The sequence below is a fragment of the Taudactylus pleione genome, unplaced genomic scaffold (genome assembly GCF_031769625.1).
Source record: "Taudactylus pleione unplaced genomic scaffold, aTauple2 ptg000303l, whole genome shotgun sequence".
Classification (NCBI taxonomy): domain Eukaryota; kingdom Metazoa; phylum Chordata; class Amphibia; order Anura; family Myobatrachidae; genus Taudactylus; species Taudactylus pleione.
In genome coordinates, this window is record NW_028284704.1 from 2,877,478 (window position 1) to 2,905,224 (window position 27,747).

The 27,747-nt window shown below is 41.3% G+C and overlaps 1 protein-coding gene across 1 annotated transcript in view; it reads left to right on the top strand.

Moving 5' to 3' along the window:
- EPHA3 (EPH receptor A3) overlaps nt 1–27,747 on the top strand; it is a 409,832-nt gene that overhangs the window by 126,965 nt on the left and 255,120 nt on the right. Inside the window, exon 3 of the mRNA XM_088442029.1 lies at nt 12,316–12,976. Coding sequence (XP_088298155.1) covers nt 12,316–12,976 — 661 coding nt within the window. The remainder of the gene's footprint in view (nt 1–12,315; nt 12,977–27,747) is intronic.

Below are 27,747 nucleotides of genomic sequence, written 5' to 3' on the forward strand. Positions count from 1 at the left end.
CCATTTAGTAGCATGTTTCAATGAAAAGTACAATTGTGTTTTGCAGCCACTGGCACAGTGGTCTAGCAAGTTCTGTCCATTCACTACTTGTACAAGATCATCGGTTTTCTCACTAATGGAAAATAAATATAACTCTGTATAATGTTCATAGGGGTGCCAAAGTGAACATTTGAAAGAATCCACATATAACAGTTCCAAATATTATATGATGAAAATTAATAAGGCTCCTAATGAATCTGGAGTGGAATTTATTTCAATACTATAATAATTTATTGATGGTTTAATAAACTATAAATGGCAATCAATACAGTAGGTCTAAGTCTCATGTGTCCAAGATTGTGTGTACCTACAGCAGTATGGTCAACCCTTTATTAGTAATGTTATTATGCCTTGATAAGTACCACAATCACATATTTATAGGAAGTCTGTTGTGCCAATGTAAAGTCATACGGAGCCATGACGAATTAGACTAACACAAATTAAACAGAAAGTGAGAATTATATGGGAAAAGTTTTTTCACACTTTTGTATATGTATCTTGTGGACTTTGGCAGGTGCCTCTAGCTATGAAAATTAAAAGCTACGTCATGTTATCACACTCCACATGCTTTTATTATCAGCGCACAGTATATGGGAATTTTTTCATTAGTTGTCCTCTTCTAACAATGCTGGGAATTTTCTGATTTGTGGATTCTTTATATAAACACTGCTTAGCTTTTGTGGGTATATGAATATTATAACCTGAATACAGCATCACATAAATAACTCTCAGCTCTACTGCAACTGATATAAGCCCTTTGTAACTATATATATATATATATATATATATATATATATTTATATTGTGGTGAGAGGGGTGGTCTCTCACCTGAATTGCCCAGATTCTGGTGGGATCAGCTTCCTCCAAGAGAGAGAGGAAAACAAGATTGGCACATTCTGCACCTACAGTCAGGTGCATAAATATTGGGACATTGACAGAATTTTCATATTTTGGCCTCTATTCACCACCACAATGGCTTTGAAATGAAACAAACAAGATGTGCTTTAACTGCAGACTTTCAAATTTAATTTGAGGGTAATTACATCCAAATCAGGTGAACGGTGTAGGAATTACAACGGTTTCTATATGTGCCTCCCACTTTTTAAGGGGCCAAAAGTAATGGGACAAACTAAACAATCCTAAATCTAACTTTCACTTTTTAATACTTTGTTGCAAATCCTTTTCAGGCAATTACAGCCTGAAGTCTGGAACGCATAGACATCACCAGACGCTGGGTTTCATCCCTGGTGATGCTCTGCCAGGCAAGTGTCTTCAGTTCCTGCTTGTTCTTGGGGCATTTTCCCTTCAGTTTTGTCTTCATCAAGTGAGATGCATGCTCAATTGGATTCAGGTCAGGGGATTGACTTGGCCATTGCATAACATTCCACTTTTTAGCCTTAAAAAACTCTTTGGTTGCTTTTGCAGTATGCTTCGGGTCATTGTCCATCTGCACTGTGAAGCACCGTCCAATGAGTTCTGAAGCATTTGACTGAATATGAGCATATAATATTGCCCGAAACACTTCAGAATTCATTCTGCTGCTTTTGTCAGCAGTCACACCATCAATAAATACAAGGGAACCAGTTCCATTGGCAGCCATACATGCCCACGCCATGACACTACCACAACCATGCTTCACTGATGAGGTGGTATGTTTTGGATCATGAGCAGTTCCTTTCCTTCTCCATACTCTTCTCTTCCCATCACTCTGGTACAAGTTGATCTTTGTCTCATCTGTCCATAGGATGTTGTTCCAGAACTGTAATGGCTTTTTTATATGATGTTTGGCAAACTCTAATCTGGTCTTCCTGTTTTTGTGGCTCACCAATGGTTTACATCTTGTGGTGAACCCTCTATATTCACTCTTGTGAGGTCTTCTCTTGATTGTTGACTTTGACACATATACACCTACCTCCTGGAGAGTGTTCTTGATTTGGCCAACGGTTGTGAAGGGGTTTTTCTTCACCAGGGAAATAATTCTTCTGTTATCCACCACAGTTGTTTTCCGTGGTCTTCCGGGTCTTTTGGTGTTGCTGAGCTCTCCGGTGTGTTCTTTCTTTTTAAGAATGTTCCAAACAGTTGATTTGGTCACACCTAATGTTTTTGCTATCACTCTGATGGGTTTGTTTTGATTTTTCAGCCTAATGATGGCTTGCTTCACTGATAGTGACAGCTCTTTGGATCTCATATTGAGAGTCGACAGCAACTGATTCCAAATGCAAATGTCACACCTAGAATCAACTCCAGACCTTTTACCTGCTTAACTGATAATGAAATAACGAGGGAATAGCCCACACCTGTCCATGAAATAGCTTTTGAGTTGATAGTCCCAATACTTTTGGCCCCTTAAAAAGTGGGAGGCACATATAGAAACCGTTGTAATTCCTACACCGTTCACCTGATTTGGATGTAATTACCCTCAAATTAAATCTGAAAGTCTGCAGTTAAAGCACATCTTGTTTGTTTAATGTCAAAGCCATTGTGGTGGTGAATAGAGGCCAATATATGAAAATTCTGTCAATGTCCCAATATTTATGCACCTGACTGTACAATAGAAGTTTGGAATTCTGGGTTTTCTAGGCTGCACAGCTCAAACTGGAAATATAGAATTCCGGGTTTTCCAGGTCACCCAGAGCCAGCAGGAAGTCAGCAGCACAGGAAGGATTTAAAACTCTCTCTCACCTGTCGCTCATTGTTCCTGATGCCGGACAAACTGGCCAGGCGATAGGCTGGGGGTGGTGGTTAGCATTACGGTGCCAGGACCTGAAGGGTCCACAGGTTTTGTAGCTGCTGACTGTTAAGCACAAGTGCTGAGACATTTACTTTCATGTTGTTTGCTTATTTTCTGTTATGTGCCTGTGTGTATCCAGGCCTATGCTCACATATGCTAAGGTGCATATGTGAGCATAGGCCTGCCTCATTTCTATACCCCGTGCCACAATATATATATATATATTTATATATATATATATATACATATATATATATACAAATAGAGGACCGGCACTCCAGAGAAAATTAAGCTTGCCCCGGTGCTCCAAAAATCATATAGGAATGATATAGCAAAAACGGGGATGGCACGCAGAGTCTATAAATAATCCACAATCAGATGCACAAATAGTTGCCAACGTTTCAGAGCCCCTAAGTCTTTTATCAAGACTGATAAAAGAGCTAGGAGCTCTGAAACGTTGGCTACTATTTGTGCATCTGATTGTGGATTATTTATAGACTCTGCGTGCCATCCCCGTTTTTGCTACATCATTCCTATATATGTATATATATATATATATATATATATATATATACTCCAACAAAATCCGGCACTCACTAGTATCGTTGTAACTTCACCCCGTTGCCAGCACATATGAGTCCAGTCCAGACCCACATCAATAAAAATGCAAAAGGTGCGGCACTCAGAGAATTCAATATGCAAAATGGATTTGAGTAAAATCCATTTTGCATATTGAATCCTCTGAGTGCCGCACCTTTTGTATTTTTATATATATATATGTATTTATATACTGTATATATATATATACACACACAGCATATATATATAATATATATATATACTGTGTATATATATATATATATATATTTACAAAGGGCTCATATAGTTTATGATATCTCTGTATATTTATTTCTCTATATACACAGTATATATATATATATACTGTATACAGTGCATCCGGAAAGTATTCACAACGCTTCACTTTTTCCACATTTTGTTATGTTACAGCCTTATTCCAAAATGGAATAAATACATTTTTGTCCTCAAAATTCTACACACAATACCCCATAATGAAAACGTGTAAAAAGTTTTTTTGTGATTTTCGTAAATTTACTTAAAAAAAAACCCCTAAGAAATCACATGTACATAAGTATTCACAGATAAAGTATTTACCAGCACCAAAGCAGCCCCAGACCATCACATTACCTCCACCATGCTTGACGATGGCGTCAGGCACTCTTCCAGCATCTTTTCACTTGTTCTGCGTCTCACAAATGTTCTTCTGTGTGATCCAAACACCTTAAACTTTGATTCGTCTGTCCATAACACTTTTTTCCAATCTTTCTCTGGCCAATGTATGTGTTCTTTTGCCCATATTAATCTTTTCCTATTATTGGCTAGTCTCAGATATGGCTTTTTCTTTGCCACTCTGCCTAGAAGGCCAGCATCCCAGAGTCGCCTTTTCACTGTAGACGTTGACACTGGCGTTTTGCGGGAACCATTTAATGAAGCAGCCAGTTGAGGACTTGTGAGGCATCTATTTCTCAAACTAGAGACTCTAATGTACTTGTCTTCTTGCATAGTTGCGCATCGGGGCCTCCCACTTCTCTTTCTACTCTGGTTAGAGCCTGTTTGTGCTGTTCTCTGAAGGGAGTAGTACACACCGTTGTAGGAAATGTTCAGTTTCTTGCCAATTTCTCGTATGGAATAGCCTTCATTTCTAAGAACAAGAATAGACTGTCGAGTTTCACATGAAAGTTCTCTTTTTCTGGCCATTTTGAGAGTATAATCGAACCCACAAATGTGATGGTCCAGATATTCAACTAGTTTAAAGAATTGACAGTTTTATAGCTTCTCTAATGAGCAAACCCGTTTTATAATCATCCATTAGACTTCTAACGCGCTTAGCAAACACAATGTACCATTAGAACACTGGAGTGATGGTTGCTGGAAATGGGCCTCTATACACCTATGTAGATATTCCTTTAAAAAACAGACATTTGCAGCTAGTATAGTCATTTACCACATTAAGAATATATAGAGTGTATTTTTGATTATTTTAATGTTATCTTCATTGAAAAAAACAGTGCTTTTCTGTCAAAAATAAGGAAATTTCTAAATGACCCCAAACTTTTGAACGGGAGTCTCTCTCTCTCTCTCTCTCTCTCTCTCTCTCTCTCTCTCTATATATATATATATATATATACTTAAAACTAGTATCTATACTTTGCTTTCCTCTGGATTCTGCTGCCCCATCTGTTACCTCCATCTCCCCACACCCCAATAATAGCACACCAAACTGCTGCCTCCAAGAATACTCATGCACTGTTGAGCAGCATTGAAGTTGTACTCTCTTGAAGATTTCCTCCACTTCAGATGTATCTTCTCCTACAGCTGTACCCTATTTACTATCACTGCCTCCTTATTTTCCTCTCCTTCCATTCTCTCACAGACCCACTTCAGTCTGTTTTTCGCTCCCTTCCTTCAAAAGAGATTTTTCTCATTGGGATTTTCAATGGTAATTTCTCTGTACTTATCCTCCTGGACCTTTCTGCTGCCTTTAGTATCATGGACAACACTCTTCTCCTTCAAACCCACCACTCTTTTGGTCTCTGTGATTCTGTCTTCTTACGGATGAACTCTTACCTCTTTAACTGCTCCTTATCTGTCCCTTCCTCTGACTCCACTTCCCCTCTCCATCTACCTGTCTGTGCCCCCAAGGGTTTGTTCTTGGCTTCTTCTTGTCTCCCTTTACACCTCATCACTTCCAATTATCATAAAATATGTTATCCTCCAATACCACCTCTACTCAATATGTGCAAAACAGAATTCATTGTTTTCCCCCCCATCCAGGTCCCTCCACCTCTCTTCATTTCTCTATTTGTTGACATCACTATTATCTCCTTTGTCCTCCAAGTCTATTTCCTTGGAGTCATCTATGACTCCTCCCTCACTTTTATTCCCCACATCCAGTCTATCTCACAATCATGCTACTTCTACCTTTGTAGTATCTTTAGAATCATACCCTTGTTTACCATGAAGGCCACCGAAACTGTCATCCATGCGCTTGTCATTTGCCACCTGGACTATTGTAACCTCCTTTTATGTGGCCGTCATCTCACCCAATTCAATACATCCTTAATGTGACTGACCATCTCATATAACTAGCCCAGCGCTTTATGTCAGCCTCAGCCAACTTCTTTACTGGCTCCCTCTCTACCTCAGAATACAGGTCATATTCCACCGTCTCAAATGCTCCACTCTCTCCAACATCTCCAATCTAATTTCTGTAAAGACTCACTCCAGTCCTCTCTGTTCCTTCAATGACTGCCGCCTCCTCACTTCACCCTCCCACATTCAATCTTACTGCCTCACTCCTCAGGACCTCACACACTCCCCCTAGCAGACTCTCTATCTGCAAATAAGCCCTTAAGTCTCACCTCTTCAAAAAGTCTATCAGCCATCCTCTTGACTCAATACTCAGCCTCTCTATCAACCCACCTGTTCTCTATCTCAGTTCACTCTCCTGGCTTCACTCCCTTCCCCCCCATAGACTGTAAACTCTAACGACCAGGGCTTGCAGTCTTCCCTCATTCCCTCCTAGCACTATCCCTGCTGGGTACAGGTACACACACACACAAACACAATTTTGTTAACTGTTATCCCATATATTATTAAATTTTATTTAAAGGGCGCCACAATTGTTCCGCAACTCAATTGTGCATGTACTGATGTATAATGAGTTTAATGTCAGTATGGCACTGTGGACACCATGTGGCATCATGTTAATAAAAGGTAGTAATAATAATAACAGCTCAATGGCTGAAGTGTGCCATGCAGATGTGTCCTCACGCACTACCAAATAGCCCTTCTTGGCGCACCAGGTCCCTTGTAAAGTATTTTTCACATCTATTTTGCTCAGATATTCACCTTAGTCACAATGCACTGCAACAAAACAGCTTAACAATCATTTACTTATATGATCTTTGCAACTAGAATTAGAAATGGTATTAAAAACGGAATCAGTCTGGCCGGCGGTTCAAATCCCAACAGCGGCAGGCCGACAGAGGAGAAAACTCGATCGTCCTAAGGTAAGTACTAACTAACCTAATTCTACCCCCTAACCCTAACCCCAAGTGCCTAAACCTAAGCCCCCCCTTCCCCGCTGCCTAAACCTAAGTCTCCCGAGGGGAGTGCCGAACCCCAACCCCCCCATCCCTTAGCCTAAACCCAGCCTTCGATCGGTAAGCCGGGTGTCGGGCTCCCGGCGTAGGTTTAATGACAGGCGTCGGGATTTCGACGCCTGTCATTAGTGCCTTGCCGGGATTAGACAGCCGGGAAGCCGGCAGTCGGGATTGCGTCCGTTGGCTTCCCAACTGTTTCCCTTAAAAACATATAATCATCCATTATGTATACAAATATTTTACTAGTTTATCATGCAATAGCTTTTTTCTTGTTTTGTTTTTTTATTTGTATGTGTTTTATCAACAAATGAAAATCGCTTTTGATGATGTGCATTTGAAGAAATAGACTATAGTGTCCCTGTATATTTATTTATTAGCTAGGAATATTAAGCAGCTGGCAAGATACCACTTTATACAAATAAGATGTTCGGGATTTGGATTACTGCCATAGTGATCAGAGCCAGCTGTAGGCTTTCCAGAACTGCTCTGCTGAGCGTACGTTTCAAATACCTTCCAGTACTGTAAATATGGCACAAAGGGCCTGAATATTATATTTTTTTAAAGGATTTTTTTTTATCACCAATTTCTCACTTCAAACATATTTTTCATCCCCTGAAATAAAAAAAAAGGGTGTTACTTTTCAGGTAATTACTTGTCACAACAGTTAATGGCGGTCATTTATAAAGAAAGGAAATCGTGTGGCACTCGCACAGCACATTTTTTTGTTTGTTCTGGGCCATACATTTATAAGTTAAAGACTGCGATCGAGATATATAAATTCTTTGACAGAGAAAAAGTGAAGTTGCCCATAGCAACCAACTGCTTACTTGCCTACTTTCCCGGAAGTTGTGGGAGGCTCCCCATTTTTTGGGTAGCTCCCTGCACCTCCAGTAGAGTAGGCAGATCTCCCGCATCCCGCCCACTTCCTAGTAAGGAGGGGTTGGAGCTAAAAAGAAGTGAATCGCATAATTTAGCCCCGCCCCTTTTCACAGACCCATGAATCGCTAGCCTTTTCCTGTAAAGGGCTGGGACCTAATATACGTCCACAGTTCGGCCACACCACCCAAACCTGTCAGAGGAGGTGCCCGGAGATGATTTGTAACGTCGGTAAGTATGACCAACTGTCATTTTCTAGACTGTGCTAGATAAATGTTATTTTGAAGCTGATTGGTCGCTATGGCTTACTTCTCCACTTTATCGCTATCAAAGGTTTGATACATCTCTCTACCAAAGAGCAATCTCATAGAATTTTTATTATTTTAATGAGTTCATTGCCTTTATTTCATGTACCTCATAAGTGCATTGTTTTCAAATGAGAAAAAGTCAACTGAGAACACTGTCTACAGTACTCTCAGATTTATTGCTATTCATTCATTCATTTAAACATTATTTTTCCAACGATGTACAGCTTGTTTGACCTTTATATAGCTTGTATATAACTCTGGGGAAAATAAGAGAATATCAAATCTGTATTTATTTCTAATATACATGTATTTTCATTGTAAGATGCTAAACACATCGGTTTATGTCCTGAGATTATGTGGTTGTTCTATACAGTATGGGCAACTAGGGGTGTATTTACTAAAAGTGTATGTTTTTTAGAAATGTAGATGTTGCCCATAGCAATCAGATTCCAGCTATTTTCTTCTAGAAGGTGCTATATAAATGTTAAGTAGAATCTGATTGGTTGCTATGGGCAACATCTCCACTTCTAAAAACCTGCACTTTAGTAAATATACCCCCTAGACCAGTGATTTTCAACCTTTTTCAACTCGAGGCACATTGAACAAAATGTTAAAATTGCCAAGACACCATCACTTTTTTTTTTAAATCAAATGTAATATATAATAACAAATAGCAACATATATTTAATAAATCAGGTTTTTCTGAAATATACATGTATGTGTTACCCAGGCTTGCCTGCCCTCCCAATTTGGCCGGGAGCCTCCTGAATACTTGGAGCCACTCCCAGCCCCCCGGAAAGGCAGGCACGCCTCCCATCCGGACCCCCCGCACTAGTGATAGAAACCCCCACGGCAGGGGGGGAGGTGACGTGATTTGCGCTGAATCGTGTCATTGTGGCCCCGCCCCCTGCTTCACGATGCCTTTAAGTTCGGCATTGTGAACAGGGGGTGGTGCCATGATGACAAGATTGCATGGCCCCGCCCCCAGTACGATGTAATTGTCCGGCCACGCCACCCGCTGCATACAGGCATTCAGCTCCCTCCCGGAAGGAGGGAGCTGAATGTCGGCAAGTATGGTGTTACCCAGCATGTGTAGTGACATAGAACATGTGACTGCACAGAGATGCAGTTTACACCACTTTTCTGACAAGTAAGTCAACAACCAAAATAGAATTTTTTGCAGATAAAATCAACCAGGATCATACAGCACAGCTGCCATCTTATTTTATAGAAGAACTATACGGCAGATATTACATCCCATTGGCACATTTAGGCAATAACACTAGTGATTATCAACACAGGTACAGGAGAGATGCAGAACAGTGTTCCATACTAACCAAAGACGCTGTAACATTACTCTTACTATGTATTCCCATTACACACTATTATGTCACACAACGCACGGTTGTGTCCTGACACCTCAGAGAAAGCCTAAAGTTCAGTGATGTGATAGTACCAGACTACTGTATAGTCAGATGTGCTCAACACAGGTCAGCAAGAGTACACACAGAGCCTACCTCTGGGCCCTTCCTATGCGGCCTCTCATCTTGCTAGATATCCCTGTTGCTGCCGCTGGGTAGCGGGAAGCTGAGCTGCTGCTCGGGTTCTGGAAGACAGCAGCGGAAGAAGGAGTGCCGGCAGGGAAGCAGCTTCGGCACTGATTTCTGGCACACTGCGCACGTATTCAGCAGTGAATTCCTACTTCACTACTGGATTCCTACTCCGCTTCTCTGGCGGCACAGTGGTTGAAAACACTGCCCTAGACCATACTTGCCTACTTTTTTTTTTCTCTTCCCGAGAGAAGCCCGGGTAAGAGAGGCAGAAGGGTGGCAACAGGGGGTGGGGCCTGATGATTGTCGTAATTAAGCCCTGCCCCCTTGCGGTAAATTACCATGATTGGCAAAAATTTAAATAGGGGAGGGGCCAAATTAGGCTATTCATGGAGAATCGCGTCATTAAGCCCCGCCCCCTACATGGAGACCCGCAATCGCAACGGAAATGCTCCCCATTCTGTCCACTTCACTAGGAAGTGGGCAGAAATGCGGGAGAAATGTCTACCCTTCCGTTGGTGCGGGGGGTTATCCGAAAAATCAGAAGCCTCCCGTGAATTCCGGGAGGGTAGGCATGTATGCCCTAGACTGAATAAAGAATGAAGTTCCCATGAATAAAATAGTAATGGATAATGCACTAAAGCTGTTTTTGCTAAATAATTCTGAGTGTCAGAAAATAAATGTGTATCCTATGTGTAAATGTGTAAAATAAGTGTATCCTATGGTCTGCAGTTATTCCTATTGTTAGGTACAAGATTAATATGATTTTATCTCAAGCAATAGGTGAAAGTTCTGCTCCAGTGATAAATAATATGTTACATGATATAACCACAACTACAGAAAGAGAAGAGAACATAATGCATACAGTACATACAGTACATACACCTTCAATTCCAAAGAAAATATTTTTGCCTTTTAGGATTTTAAATTGCTATGAAAACAAATATTATTTTATATTTTTTCTGAGGCTGAACGCACCATACACCATCCTATCAACATTAGGCTATGAGCTCATTGGGGCTTGGTGCCTCTGTCTCAGAAGCCATATTGTATTCTTTTGACAAGGTCAAACTAAATGATTAATCACGGTAACCAAAAAGAATTTTTGGTCTCCGTGGGACTTTGTATTCTGATAATGTAAAAGGAGAACACATTCTTTCAGGGGAAAATAAAGCTGAAAGTATGTTTTGCCTTTTAGTAATACGGTTCACATTTTTTGCCGAAATTTATTTTATACTATTTTAACCACCTAACATTGACTGATATATCATGACATGATCGGCTACATTTTAATTTGAACCCTTCCCACTTAAAACAAGATAACGGTATTCAGGGGGAAAAAAGCACAAAGTATGCTTTAGTGTAATATGGTTATAAAGGAACACAAACTAACCCCAATTTTATATATCCCGATTAGACATTTCTGAAATGTACAGTACATACTTTTTACTGTCTGCTCGATCACCATTAAATTTCATTGAGTCCATTCCAAGTGTAGGTAGTATACAGTACATATTCATGCTGGTACAAATCATATAATAAAAATAGAATGGTGTGTTTTTCCCTTATTTACCTAGAAGTTTGGGTTGTTCTTAGACTTCTCCCTCATTTTGGACTTTTCCTGATATTATACCATTTTCCCTGGTCCTTTGGCAGTATAAAATGTGGCTATACTGTACATGTAACTACAAAAGGAAGCATTTCTGAGGCAGGCTTCTAGCCTATTATATAAGTAATAATATTTTCCATCAGAAGATAATGTAATTTAAATTCCATTTGTTTGTGTAGCAAGCAAATTGCATGTTCCTTCCAAGCCAGGGGATATTGTGTAAGTATGCTGATTGTGTAGGTTCGCCATGTGTCCCCAGCTTTCCTAGAAGAGCCCCCCAAATCTGAGTCTGATTTATTTATTTTTTTCTCTTTTGTTTTGGAACATTATAGACCAGGAGCTCGCAAACCCCAGTCCTCAAGTATCACCAACAGATCATATATTGTGAATTTCTATAATCATGCACAAGTGAGTTAAACTATTTTGCTGGATCAGTAATTATCCTACATGCTTCCACAGACAGAATTCAACAAAACATGACCTGTTGGGAAAACATGAGTGTTGAGGTTGAGAACCCCTGTTACAGACCAATAGTTTGGAACTTAAGCACCCTACAGGTGTAGCCATCTACTGTACTCATTGCCGCGACGCGTGCACACGGGCTAGGGCATCATGGCATAGCAAAGCTGTCGCCGGGCTGTGACTAGGTGCGGCCGGCGTTCACCCCATTGAAGTCTGTGGCCATAGACGCGGGCACACTAGTCGCGCCATCTATACCTCGATGCGCTCACATCGTAGGATAGATGAGCGTGGCTACATCTGTACGTCATCCGTTCTACTGTTTTCAACAGTACTTTAAGCCAACTGCCAATCACTGCAATCTGCATATTCAATTTCACAAGTATTTATTTATTCAATGTTTGAAATATCCCGGCCAACTTCCTCCTCAGTGGCCTCAGCCCAGCGTGTCTTCTGCGCTACAATATTTGTAGATGATACAGAGGAGTCATATAATGTATATATTCAAGGCTTGTTTACATGCACTGACCATTTTTATAATTCATCTTTTTGTTTTCAGTGGGAGGAAATTAGTGGAGTTGATGAGCATTACACCCCAATAAGAACCTACCAAGTCTGCAATGTTATGGACCATAATCAGAACAACTGGCTAAGGTCAAACTGGATTCCTCGCAACACAGCTCAAAAGATCTATGTTGAGCTGAAGTTCACATTACGAGACTGCAACAGCATCCCACTTGTACTGGGAACATGTAAAGAAACATTTAACCTTTATTACTTGGAGTCGGATGAGGACCATGGGGTCAAGTTTAGAGAGCATCAGTTTACAAAGATCGACACAATTGCAGCTGACGAGAGCTTCACCCAAATGGACCTTGGAGATCGAATACTGAAATTAAACACAGAGGTTCGGGAAGTGGGACCTATCAGCAAGAAAGGACTGTATTTGGCTTTTCAGGATGTTGGTGCCTGCGTTGCCTTAGTATCCGTGCGGGTATATTTCAAAAAGTGTCCTTTCACTGTGAAAAATTTAGCCATGTTCCCCGACACTGTACCTATGGACTCCCATTCGCTGGTGGAGGTGAGAGGTTCTTGTGTCAACCATTCCAAAGAAGAAGACCCACCGAAAATGTACTGCAGCACTGAAGGGGAATGGCTGGTGCCCATCGGGAAGTGTCTGTGCAACCCCGGCTTTGAAGAGCGAGGTTTCACTTGTCAAGGTAATAATGAGTCACTTCATTCTTATAATACAACTCTCAATAGTTATTGATTATTTTTTTATGAAGCCATAATAAGGTTATCAATAAAAAAATATAATTTTTAAATATCTCTCATTAGCTTTAAAATTGCATTAAAGGACACGCAGGCTTATTTATTAACCATAGGCAATAGGGTTAATTTTATATCGCATCTTATCACGGCAATAGAAAACCTCATCTCACCGTAATTTATCAGTTGAATGTCATTGAGATAGCTGAGCAATACTAGCCGGGAGAGGTAAGATTTACCCTACTGCTTCACCGGGTCTGTCTCCAGGAATATGCACATGTGTAACATGACTAGCCGGTTTACACGTAGGTTGTGGAAATGGAAGCCCTGACTTTAGGCTTTAAAAAAAAAAAGTTTACAAAATTAGACCATTTTACAAATTAAAAATAGGTCAATATTATTCCCATAATGAAAAATGCTTTATATAAATAATTAAGCATTTTTCATTGGTAATTACATATATCTTCAGCAATATTAATGATTGATAATTTTCAGATTTATATGACTACCATAGCTACCACAGTCACATGGCACGATAGTGAGCAAAGAGGCTTTGTAATGTCCCTCTCAGATCTGTTTTCACTTTGACATGTCCCCTCTTTGCCGTTACATGATATGCTAACAGTTTGAGAACTGTGTGTCTGGGTAGCAGACTGACTTTGTCTTTGTAGCAGACTGACTGTGTCTGTGCCTGGCAGCCAGGCAATGTTTTTTAGTGTTTGCTCTGTGCACTGTGACATCCTACCCCCTTCTACTCCCCCACCTGCCATCACATGACTTGCTGAGAGCCTGCGTATGCCATACTTGTTTGCCCTTCAGAGAGTTAATGAGCATGAGATAATGATCTGTAGGAGGATAGCTAAAAACAATGACCTGTCAGACACATGCTTTAAGTTAGTTAAGTTGCTGTTTAAAGAAAATTAAAAAATAAATCTACGTGGGATTGCTTCTTTAATTGTATTTTATAAAGGAAGAGGAAAATAACTGTTATTCAACTGTCCTAAGCTATAACATTTCTCTAAAATATATTTCTGATTTATTTTTATTAGACTTTATGCAAGGAAATGCAGAGCTACTGTTCCTTTGTATTTGCATATAATGCCAGTGCCAAAAGAGTTAGGGGTGATTGGCTGTGCAGGCTTATACAGTATGTTATACTAACTTCACGTTTCTCAAATATGTTACTATTTGCATCCCATGTGTTAAAGTTTAACTACTGTACTAATAAGAAATGTGTCTACATACATACATTAATTGGCAATATTTCTGGCAAATAGTTTAGCAGGTCCTAAATTATATAAATAATTTTTCTTAGTTCGCTCGTTATGCAATAATAAGTCATGCATTATGCTTAACTGAGCCATAATCACAGTGTTCTGGTTTACAAGAGGCTGAAATTATTGCACCACTGTTATTTCTATTCAGCTGCCAATTGGTGGAAAATGCAAGTACATTTCTGTTGCTTGTAATTACTCTTGTCACTATTGAATCTTCTGGATGGTCTCCTCAAGTATGTATATGTTATAGCTGTTATATATTGCCTTTGTGTAATGTCATGTCTTTCTAGAACGATATGGTCTTCTAATTCAATCATTCCTGCAAAATAGGTTTTGGAGTAGTGTCACATTTTTTTTGTCTTCTCTAATACAGTCTATATCCTTTTCCTATCTATTTACAGTGTTAGTACATAATTAAATGGCAATTTATGTTGTTTCAAGTGCTTCTTAAATATTTTCGTTTCCTCACATGAGTTCCGCACATTTTTTCAAAATGAATTTTTGGAACACTGATATTTGTCCTCAATGACCTTTTGACATTCTCTGTTTTCACAAATTGTGAAATATTAGTGGTAAGAATACAAAGTTAACAGTGCTTAGCCAGTAAAAGATAAGGAAATTTGCAGTCAGTTAAATAATTTTCTTTTCTATTTGTATCCTTAAAACATTTCAATGTGTTGATCACTATGTGGTTCTATGACTTGACCTCAATAGGATGAAAAGGATCAAGGGTAAAGCAGAACGAACATGCTGGCTTCTGCCATACCATAAAAAGTTCCTTATTGTGTCATTTGCTAACATCAATGACTGGCAATCTGTCATTCTGCAGATTTATGTGATTACCATGGCAACCACAGTCGCATGGCACATGATGTAGTGAGCAGACAGAATTTGGAATGCCTGTGTCTGTGTAGCACAGAGTTTCCCAAACTCCGCCATTACAGGCCAGGTTTTAAGGATATCCATGATTGAGTCCCGATGGTTATATCAAATTGACTGAGGTTCTAAATAAGTCACCTGTGCTCAAGCATGGATATCTTTAAAATCAGGACCATAACTAGCTATGGGCAACTGGCATCGTCGCACTCCTTTTCCACCCAGCCCTTTGCTCCTGGCTAGCTGGGTCCCTGAAATGGCAACCTTCAGCCAGGATTGCCGCTGCAGCACCCGCGGAGCGACACTCCTGACGGGCACCCTGCACAGTATATGCAGCCGATTGGGCTTCCTGAGGATGCGTTCTACTTACCAGAGCTGCCAGTCGCCCCCCTTCTTCAGCGCAATATAATGATGTCAGCGTTGCACTCTCAGAGGGCGGGTCTGGCGGAGGGCGCAACCAGGCAATATCACTGATATCTCCTGCGTTACATTGTTAATGAATGGCCCTGATACATAATTTCTACAAAAGTAGGTGAAAATTTTAATTTTCGCCTACTTTTGTAGAAATTAAGGAATGCTGAATAGGCCCCTTTATATTTTAGTCCATTTCCCACTGGTTTTCCACTGGTTTGCATGCTCACCTGTAAGCAGGACCCTCCATATCCTTTACTTTCACAGCTGAATATTTTTTGCCTATCTTACATGACCCTGTTTTATGCTAGTTCTATTTTCTTCACTCTCCGAAGGTGCAAAGCACTAAGGCTCCTCACAAATCAACATAATAATAATAATAATAATAATAATAATAATAATAATGCTTCAAAATTAAAAATGATGTATGTGGGAAGCAAAAATGTAATATACAGAATGAATAGGGATGTAATGTCGGCAACATGGAAACAGGAGAAGTGTCATGAAGTTATAGGTTCAGATGAAACAAAGGTAAGCAAGCAGTGTAGTCTAGTCAAGCAATTGGAAAATCAGGAGAATACTTGGTTGTGTTGGGAGAGCTGTTAGTAGCAGGAAATGGGCAGATATATTGGCAAGTTATAAATCACTGGCAGGTTATAGGTCACTGGCAGGTTATAGGTCACTGGCCAGTTATAGGTCACTGGCATGATTTCTGTACCGTGAGCAGTGCTGGAGGCCATGGGCCTGATTCAGGGAATTACGCTAATGCAATCACAGCTGCGATATCGTACGGAACGCAGCTGCGAAAATATGCTAATGCCCTCCAAAGCCAAGCATAGGGACGCCCACTGCTGCCTTCTCATATTCGGCCAACGACGTACACGTCGATACTATCAACGCACATTGGGCAGTCACGCAGACTTGACCAGCCGCAAACACTGTAGCTCTCCTGAAACGCAGAGGGCTCTCATACTCCAAAAGGCGATCACAAGGGCTAATTTATGCACGCCTATGAAATGGCGTTTAAACGGTCAGACGCTTCTGCGTTTTTTCTAACCATCCCCCGTTACCACCCACAAACGCTGACTACCTGTCACTCACTTTGCAAGTGGTTCCTGTGTACGAGGGTAATCGCAATGCAATCTCTGCGTGTGCGCAGTGCGTTGGTCGCACATGCGCAATAGCAAACAATCGCTTGTTTTACGAAAATATCTGCATTGCGTCCGCCTCTAAATCAGGCCCCATATCTCTAAGACAACATTCATAAAGCTCCACACAAGTAATTGTGAAATTCATATTTGAGATTCCTGTAATGTTTCTTTCCATGTAATGGTAAGATTACACAGTGCTGTGAGCAAGCCTTGTTGTCATACTAAGGGGTCTATTTACTAAGCTTTGTTAGGTGATAAAGTGAATGGTGATAAGGTACCAGCCAGTCAGCTCCTAACTGCCATGTCACAGGCTGTGTTTGAAAATGACAGTTAGGAGCTGATTGGCTGCTACCTTACCTCTGTTCACTTTATCTCCTAACAAAGCTTAGTAAATAGACCCTATCTGTGGGACTTGTTAATTTATCGAGGACCATCTACAGATGTCTCTAATATGTTGGAAATAGATATTCATATCTAATATGGTAGCATTAAGCATTTGTGACTGATCACTGCCAGACTACATCATCATCAGAAGAATCGGACCGCTGTAGAGTAGAAAGCAAGTCTGTTTGCGGAGCGTATCTTGCATGTTCTCGCCCTGTGTATACCCTGGAAATAAGCAAATGCAAATACGGGCGATGCAGAAGATCCATAATAGTGCGATTTTCCTCCCTGTGCAGGTCCCACCCCCAAAATGTGACATCACAATGTTACACTGAGGGGGCAGGACCACAGGCACCAGATAGAAGAGCAGTGCCTGGAGCATCCTAAGGACGCTCTGGGCAGATCTATTGGCTCCAGGGTGCCGTTATGGTACGCATATCAGTCACATGTCCAATTGCTACTAAGTAGACTGAACTGGTCTGCACCAGGGTGCTCTCCCCTGGGATAAGTTTGGTGAGGGCGTGTTGGCCGAATTGTGTGCTATGCTGAGTTGGGTGGAAGTTTAAAATACGCCTGTGCCCAGACACAGCCTTTACACCAAGGATTTGCCAGTTCCTACAATTAGAAAGTGGGCCTGCGCTATGCAGGAAATCATTGTCATTTATCCAAATGTTTTGTACTACCCACCACACATTCTGTATTTTGGCTGCATACACAGAAAAATGTTCAGACTGTGCCCTATCTCCCAACATTGATTTCAGACCCAAGAACCAGCACAGGGGGCATGGCCACATCATGTTTGGGGCGTGTCCAAGCTATGGGGTATCATGTGGTGCTACTGTAAGTTGCCCCTTAGCCTCCCTTCTAAATACCCTATCATTTGCTATAGGCACACATAGCTGTGCAGAACACTGCTGAGCCCTTAAATCAAGTTTGGGAGCTAAGCAGTGTGAAGATCTATATAAGACATACAGGGATTCTATGGCTGAGTTAGTCTTTACAGCTAGTTACCATGCTCTAAATGTTGTAACCACATTTAAATTATTTGTGCAGTCTCGGATGTTTGAATAAGGTCTTCAATATATCTGCAGTGATGAAGGCTGATATTTGATATTTACTATTATGATAATGAATCAAATCTCCTGAAAGGCCTTCTGACATTGGCGTATCAATTAGCTCTTACTAATGGATGTTAACTGTGGTCTTTAGGTATTTGTTGAAACAGAGTATTTGGAAAGCAGTAATGTTTCTTATTACTGACCTCCCGACACTAATAGTCTCCAGCTATGTATTAATAATTCTATTTTAATTCTATTTAGTGATGAGTGTACACAGTACAGACTGTATGCTATGACTCGTTAAGAGATACAGGTCATTTACGTCATCAGTACTGACTAAAGATATTTCAGTTCCATAGAAGAGAGTCATTCATAGGTTATTGTATCTTTAAGTATCTCAGTGTGCTTAATCACTGTCTATCTCTACATAGGATACGGAGCAATTCAATAGACAGTAACAGCACCATCTTCAGAAGCCCCTTATGGTTCTACGCCATGCATGAGAGGTGGTCAGATTATATGGTTGATGTGGTACAATAATAACAGTGTCTACATTGCTGTAAGATGATACTCACTGTGTAGTTTACTAAGAAGTGATGGCTGTCAGGCTCTCATGACTGTTTAAATTTATATATAAATGGGTGACATAATGGACCTGGGTCCTGATTCAGCAAGGATCGCAACTGCGATTACGCATGCAATCGGCCGACTGTTGTGTTCTGAGTATGCATCGCAGTGCGTGCTCGCGAACACTCCACTGCGATTGGGACTGCGATCGCAATGGCTACGCAGACCCATTGCAGAGTGATTGACAGGAAGTACAATTTGGGGGTGGTGAAGGGGGGTGGGTGGTCGGCAAAATGTAGACGTGCCAGTGCATTTGAATGTCGTTACAGGGGCGTGCATAAATTAGCCACTGCGAAGTCATACACAGCTTGTGTACTCACTGTGTGCGATGAGGTTAGCAATTCCTGAGTAAGGTCACAGCTTGTGCAAGTGTGCGTGAGGCTGCGATTGTACTCGATGTTACCGATGGTTTTGCAATCTTACTAAGTATTATGGATGTGTGTAAGGTAAGGTGGGCGTCCTTATGTTGTGCTGCGGCAGCATAACGATCGCAATGGATTAGCATATCATCGCAGTGAGACTGCGTGTGTAATCGCAGCCATGATCGCAGTTGCGATCCTTGCTGAATCAGGCCCCTGATTCTCAGTCGCATGCACTGCCAATATGAGACGCAGGGAAACGATTTTCTTCTGCGCATGCGTCTTTGTCACACCGCTCATGCATACAGATAGCGTGCGCACAGTGTCAGAGCTGCGATTGTGGCGCACAAGAGACGCACAGCAAAGGTGCTGGTTATAGATGGATCTATTTGTGGGGTCCGGGGAGCCACTGTTTCTTATTCAGGCATCACCAGCACTGGCTGGTGCAATAAAGTTTTGTTTGTTTATTGTGAGTTGCAATAAACAAATAAAACTTTATTACACCAACCCGCTGCTGGTGCCTGAAAATATGTGACGTGGCAGTCAGAGGACCACGGAACGTAAAGGAGCTGGCAGGCCCAGCCAGAACACCCAGAAGTTAAGTGGAGCCTGAGGTATGTGGGGGCAGGAGCTGGACAGACACTGCAAGGCTGGCAGGAGAAACAGTAGGGGCTGACTGGGGATAGAGATTGGGGCTAGCTGGAGAGACAGGGGGGCTGACTGGAGAGACAGGGGGTTGGCTGGAGAGACAGTAGGAGCTGACTGGAGAGATAGAGGGGGCTGCCTGGAGAGACAGAGGGGAGGGCTGGCTGGAGAGACATTAGGGTGCTAGCTGGGGAGACACTGGGGGCTAACAGGAGATAGAGTGGGGGCTGACTGGAGAGGCAGAGGGGGGCTGGTTGGAGGTGCTGATTGGAGAGAGGTGCTGATTGGAGAGGTGCTGATTGGAGAGACAGAGCAGCTGGCTGGAGAGACGGGGTTGGCTGGAGAGACGTTGAGGGTTCTGGCTAGGGAGACATTGGGGGGGCTGGCTGGAGACACACTGGAGGATGGCTGGAGAGACACTGGGAGCTAGCTGGAGCTAGAGAGATACTGGGGGGAGGCTGGTGCATGCCGGAGTTAACGGGAAGAGGGTCACCACCAGCTATTTTACCTCAGGGCGCCTAGCATGAACTTATGCCCCTGATATGGAAACAATTGGTGATTCAACAAATAGGAAAACCCTAATGCTGGGTACACACTTGTTGATATATCATTCAGTCGAATAACGATATATCGTGAGTGCATCTGTGGGTGTGTACAACCGATATGTCTGAATTAAGTCGTTCACAGACATATCAGGCCAGGCCTGCAGCATAGCCGATGCTGATATATCTGAAATATGTATCAGTGCATCTGTATGTGTGTATGGGCAAACCGCTGACTGCCCATCGGTATGCTGTATTGACGGTCGACATTGTTATCTCAACTGGGCAGGCAAATTTAAATGCCCGCCCAGTTGTGATGTCAGGCCAGACATATCGAGCAGTTGATTGGTAGGTTTGTATAGCTTACCAATTGGCCACTCTGAAGGCGCATGGGTTGCAAACTGACCAGAGCCCCAGTGAACATTTCACAAACTACACAGAGAAATGTGGTTATTCCAGAAAACATGAAACCAAAAGTTTGTCATCTCGGCCCCAAAACCATATCAATCTTTGTATTAAAGTGGCTGTTTAATTGTGGACAACCCCTCTTTAAAATGAGCATTATCCATAACTATAATATAGGCGAGATCACCATTACCTGGAGCCTGCGGACATTGAATTGCACTCGGCAGAGAAAAGAGGAGCTGTAAAACAGAGCTCCGTGGCTGTACTATAATTTTATGTGATAGGGGGTTGCTTGGAAGCATTGCTTCCACACAGCACTGGGGTCTTTGGCTCCACTGAACAGGTCTCTGTGTAAAGTTTGTATGTTCTCACAGTTTTAGTAGAACTGTTATGGTAGACGATCACAGGTTACGCTTACAGCTTCAGGTAACAGCAAGCATATAGGTATCTGCTAACCCGGGGAGGGCAGTGATTTCCTGGACATCATGACATCACAGATCAAGCATCGGGGGAACAGGAAGATAAGTACTGGGGGCGTACTAAGAAAGTGAACTGCATCTTTCTACGTAGCGAGTAGCCTCTCCAGGCATCACGCAAGATAGAAACCCTTGGCCTTGCTTACATACTGGTCTCAGGCTTCTCATTGCTGCCCTGGGGTTGGTCTGTATGGAATGGCTATCCAGAACTGGACAATACTTTTAAGAAGAAATCATATTCTTGTGTACTACCAAAACAAGCTTCATATAATTACTGTAGGTTAAAAAAAAAGTGTAACATTCGCTTAAGTACACAAGTAGATCAAATAATCTGTTTAATAGAAAAATAGGAAGATTGTAAAATTGGGTCTTGTCGCAAAGCTTTAAAATACATTAGAAAATCTTTATATACATTCTTTTAATAAAGAGCTTCAAGTTCTACAAATTGTTTCAGCTGGGCTTTATACCACTGTCACTTCATCTGATTATTCCCAGGAAATATAACCCATTCCCACTTTTGTAACATTTTACTTTACAACAAAGTATAACTACAAATGTGGGAACAAGAGTATCCTTTATACTTGGTATATTTGCTCATGCCAATGATGTTAATGCACCGTGAAAAAAATAATAATATAGTTGTATGTTTTGCATTCATCTGCTCCACTACAAGAGCTCTGTGGGATATTATGCTTGATCAAGGAAGCTGAGCTGACATTGTACGTCTGCCTATGCATAGAAAAACATGGGAGCTTAATGCATGCAAGAACTTGTCTTGCATTTAATTTGGTGCTCTCGGTTTCCTCTCTGTGCCATTTGGTCTGCACATTGCATCGGATTCATACTTTTTTATTTATTTATTTTGTGTTTATTTATATTTTGCTACATTTGAGGAATTTTTTTGTTGATCACAATATTTCCTGTAGAAGGTCCAACGAATGTTCCACTGCCAGGACATGTTTATAAGAGCTATCGTACTATAATAGGTGTTTATGAGCAAATATAATTTTAATTGCACTTTGAAAATAAATCTTAAAAAGAATTTAAAAAAATTAATCAAAAACAGATGAGCAACTGTATTTTTAAATGCACAACAATATGGAAAGCTGGCAGCATTTATAATGACATAACAAAATGAAATATGCAATGTTTTTATAAATAGGAGTTTTACAGTATTTTAGTTTCCGCATGTTGATATTATGGCGGTATTCCTACTTGTGTTATCATACCAGCCTGTGCCCCATATATCTCCCTGAAAATAACCAATATTTGTAATAGTACTGTACATATGTCATCCACACCCCCTTTCCCATCTCCATAATCACATTTGCCAGCATATACCCCAATTGGTGTCACTAGGGGGGTGCGGCACACACTGCTGCTATTTTGGTGTCACCTCCTTGGATGGTGTCACCGAGCAGCGCTGCAGCCATGATGGGTGACTTGCACATCCACTGTGCTGAGAAAGGCTGGAGGCTGCCCAGCTGCTTCCGGAGCACTGGGCAAGCCCCCAGCATGACGAGAATGGAGGCATGATATGCGATTACTCTCTCAAAATGGCACAGATCAGGGGAAGCGGCCTTACTGATACAAGGCCATACCCCATTTCCCAACATCACAAATTTGTTAAACATACTGTAGTACAGTACACATTTTGCCACACAGGAACCCCAGTTCACATTATGCCACACTGCCCCCCATGATGGTGATTTGGGGAGGGCCCCAGGGCAACCACCCTAGTTGCCCTGTTATTACTCTGGCTCTGCCTGCTTCCCCCTAATTCATTTAATTAATTGCTATAGGCAATGGTAGACATACAGGGAAAGCAGATATGTCTGCCATGGAGCCTCGTGGGGAGGGGTCCCCAAAATGCTGGGTTGGTCCCCCTTCCCAAGGTCCTCACTCCTCTACTCTGCTCATCTCAGAGGACTCTTCTGTAAGGTCATACTCAGAATACACATTTTATCAGGGCCGCTATGAGGGAGGTACTGATGGCACACAGGGGAGAGCCCGCCTGCTGAGCGCCATGCCGTGCCTATTACTCCCGTAGCTTGTGCAATTACAGTGTCTGTCAGGGGACAAGTGGGCCCACCACTCCATTTGGCCATTCATTAAAGTTTTTTTTCAAGTCGGCTAGCGTGACATCATGACGCTACGCCGCGCCGCTGGAAGATAGAGGAGCCATGGCGCGTGAAGAGCAGCACCAGCCAGACACAACAGAGAAAAGGAGAGAAAGCTGGGGACATCATAGAGAAAAGGAGAGAAAGCTGGGGACATAATAGAGAAAAGGAGAGAAAGCTGGGTACATAATAGAGAAAAGGAGAGAAAGCTGGGGACATAATAGAGAAAAGGAGAGAAAGCTGGGGACAAAAGGAGAGAAAGCTGGGGACATAAAGAGAAAAGGAGAGAAAGCTGGGGACATAATAGAGAAAAGGAGAGAAACCTGGGGACATAATAGAGAAAAGGAGAGAAAGCTGGGGACATAATAGAGAAAAGGAGAGAAAGCTGGGGACATAATTGAGAAAAGGAGAGAAAGCTGGGGACATAATAGAGAAAAGGAGAGAAAGCTGGGGACATAATAGAGAAAAGGAGAGAAAGCTGGGGACATAATAGACAAAGGAGCAAAGATGGAGAAACTGTAGCTGTGCTGTGTTTGTGCATATTATAGGGACAGGTGCAGAAATATTATCATTGTTATTAGATCAGACTGTATTGTTTTGCTACTCCCTGTGTGTTCTCTGTAGATATAAATGGAGAAGTAGTTGTGTTGGCTTTGTGGCTCAGTTTTAAATATTATTCCATGACACACAATTCATTTTGTTCATATTGAATTGGAAGAGGGGGGGGGGGACTGTCTATTTTGTCAGTCCTGGACTCCACAATTTCTGACGGCAGCCCTGCCCCCTATTCTGCTGTTTTGAGAATGGGTAGCCCAAGCAGTGGTCTATACTGTATATAATGGGTGAAGGGTGTTCAGCGCACACAGGCCCCTGAATCAGTGGTACCCCCACCGCACACCCTGTACCTGATACATTTATTACCTGTCGGCCGCCTGCACCTCTATTCCAGATATTTCTTCTGAAACACGGGTGCTTGCTATATTACTGAAGGTGTTGCCAGACATTTGGAGTATGCACAAAATACTCTTGCACACCATTTTTTTTCAGGGTGCAAGGGAGCCATGGAAATTTGCACGTGGGCCCCCTCCTGCTCTGGGCCAGAGAAGCGTCAAAGCTTGGCCCCTATTGAAATTTTGCACTATTCCATCCCTGGCTCTAGGATTCTTCTATTCAGTTTATAATCAGTCTATGGACATTATGGGCTGTGTTTGCAGTATAATCATTCTATCCCTCTCTCAGTAAGAGTATACTACATGGAGCTGGTTAGGAACCCTGGTCTTGAGGAAGGCAACCTGTGGCCTATGGGGGCCTGCTGAGACTACAAGTTCAACAATGACTAGAAAGAGACAGTTTGCCTAAGCCCGTCATGCACAATTCCCCATTGCGGCAGAGGTTTGTGAGTTTACGATCAAATCGTATGATAAATGTATATAAATGCAGCAGTCACAGCAAGTGGGCGCTTTCAATCTAAAAAATAAACATTCGTAGCGTGACATTAATTTCTGACACGTCTGTTGGTAAGTGTCCTACACAAACATCTAATGGTATGCGTATAAAAACTCTTGAGGGATCCCGCTGACATTTCTTTAACCTTTTATATTTGAATGTTTTTACATCTTTCTATGTCCTTCCCTGAAGGAGTTCTATATATTTTTTTTTTTTACTATTTTTTTTTTTTAAAAGTGTTTTTCTTTGGACACAGCTATAGCATTGTGGAGGGCGGTTTTCTGCGCTATTTGCAATTCTGTCATCTTCGTCTCCTTCCCACTTGCCGGAGTGTTTATAGTTATTTAAAGTCTCTAGTTAGTTTCACTGGCAAAGTTTTTCAGACTAATAAGGGCTAGTGTTTCAATGGTGACAGCTGGTACTAGACTTTCATAAGCAGCAATTGTACAGGGAAGTGTAAGTTTTGATAACATTTCACGAGAATACTCTTAAATCAAGAGCCATCTTGAAAGATGGTTTGAGTACAAACAATTCACATATGTGCTCCTATTTCTGGCCCTGAAGGATGTTATCAAAACAAGCTGATGGCAGACAGCTAAATAATTAGGAAATAGATATCAAATGTATTGAGCGACAGCGAGTTTGAGAGAACATTTGTGAAATATTCTATCATTTTGCATTCGAGCTGGGTAATCAATCTTCCTGTACTCTCCTTTCCCCTTCTCCTTCCTATCTTGTTTTTCTAGCACAATATATCACAACATGGAATGTTTCAGCGAATGGCGCTTATGTTGATGGGTCTCTCTCGACTTTAGTTCTGCTTTAGTGAACACAATAGGATAAAAGCGAAACAAAAGTATAATCTATTATTGTCATTAGGATAAACAATGTGAATTCTGTAAGAACAACATTTGCACTGTGCAAAATGAATATAATGAGGTTTTTTTTTTATTAGTTAAACTTTAGATTTGTTTTCTCATGGTGTTTGTTTAGAATATATATACACAGGTTTAGTCTCCCATATCCAAAATGCTTGTGACCAGGGGTATTTTGGATAACGGAATATTCCGTATTTTGGAATAATTACATACCATAATGAAATATCTTGGGAATAGGACCCAAATATACACACAGAAGCTTTTATGTGTTATATACACTTTATACACACAGCCTGCAGGTCATTTTATACAATATATTCAATAATTTTGTGGCTCCAACAAAGTTTGTGTACATACATGAAATTCATTTATGTTTCATATACACCTTATACATAGAGCCTGAAGGTAATTTTATACAATATTTTTAATAATTAGTGCCTTAGATAAAGTTTGTGTACAATGAACCATCAAAAATAAAAGGTTTCATAATCTGAGTCATGCCAAAAAAATTCTGCATTTCGGAATATTCCGTATTTCGGAATATTTGGATATGGGAGCTCAACCTGTATATATATATATATATATATATATATATGTATATATATTACAGTATTGTATGTGTAAATATTGCTAAATTAATTACATTTCTTTATTGGCAGAGGGATGTATTTTATTTAACTGTCAATATTTTTCTGTGCAAACAGCTGAGATAGCGTATGCTTGTAGTGTGGCAGGTATAACTTTCCCATGGGATCGCTTTTAGGATCAGTCGTGGAAGATAAGATCTTTGTTTGCGCTATGTGGGATTTCTATAACCAGTTTCCCAGAGTAAGGGCAAAACTAGGTATACCTATCGGTCGATCCAAATTGTAATATCTGTTCCTGTCCACTTGTGCGATCTCATAATTAGATGTATAGCAGGGTTGCCTACCTTTAATATTCTCTTCCCGGGAGAAGCCCGGGTAAGAGAAGCAGCAGGGGGCCGACGGGGGCGGGGCTTGACGATTCGCGTCATTAAGCCCCGCCCCCTCACGGTAAAATTGCCGCGATTGGGCACAATTTACATAGGGGGCGGGGCCAAATGCTGTGATTCATGCAGAATCACAGCTTAAGCCCCGCCCCCTTCACGGAGACCCACGATTGCCACGTGTATTCTCCTAATTCTGCCCACTTCACTAGGAAGTGGGCAGAATGCGGGAGAAATGCCTACTCTTTCGGGGGTGCGGGGGGTTACCCGAAAAATCGGGAGCCTCCCGCGAAAACCGGGAGGGTAGGCATGTATGATGTATAGTACTGTCAAAAACACTGTGAGTACTGTATGCACATGCACTACACACCTTAATAGACTGTTTGATTGTTGTACTTTGCTGATTATACGAGTGGCAACTGGAATAACACTCATGCAGTACATAAGGATGGACTCTTTACTGTCTCAGTACTCACGTATAAACTTATGAAGCTGGTTTTGAACAAACAACTCTTTTTAACTTTAAGGTGCATTATACTAAGTTGTCTATGCTTGTTGTTGTTGTTAGTTAGGTCAGTGATGTCCCCACGGTTGATTATTCATAATGGTGTGCTTTTTAGTGAAGGAATACAGACAATTAAGAGAGAAAGAGAGAGAAAGGGGCTGGAAGGTTGGAGAGGAGAGAGTGGTAGAATGAGAGCAGAGCAGAGAGACTACAAAGTTCAGCTCTATGTTAACTAAACAGATAATAAAGCACAATGATACCAACCTAAAATAACAACAATGAATGAATTAAAACAAAACATACACAGGACGTAACAAATTTATTTTTATATGAGAAATTATCACCTTCCAATTGTCGCGCTCCAGATGTAAACAAATGACACCTTCCTGCATGCGTCAGGTTCCTGTGATATCTCAGCTATGAGGCAAATCTGGGGCTAAAATTATTAAGTGTCAAAGTAATGATTATGTGTAGATTGTATCCTCCACCACCTGCAATGTATGTATCAGGAAGGTGTTTCTTTCCAGTTTCTTTTTATAGATGATACATCAACAGTATTTCATGTTTAAAAAATTTATACATTTTAGTTATAATG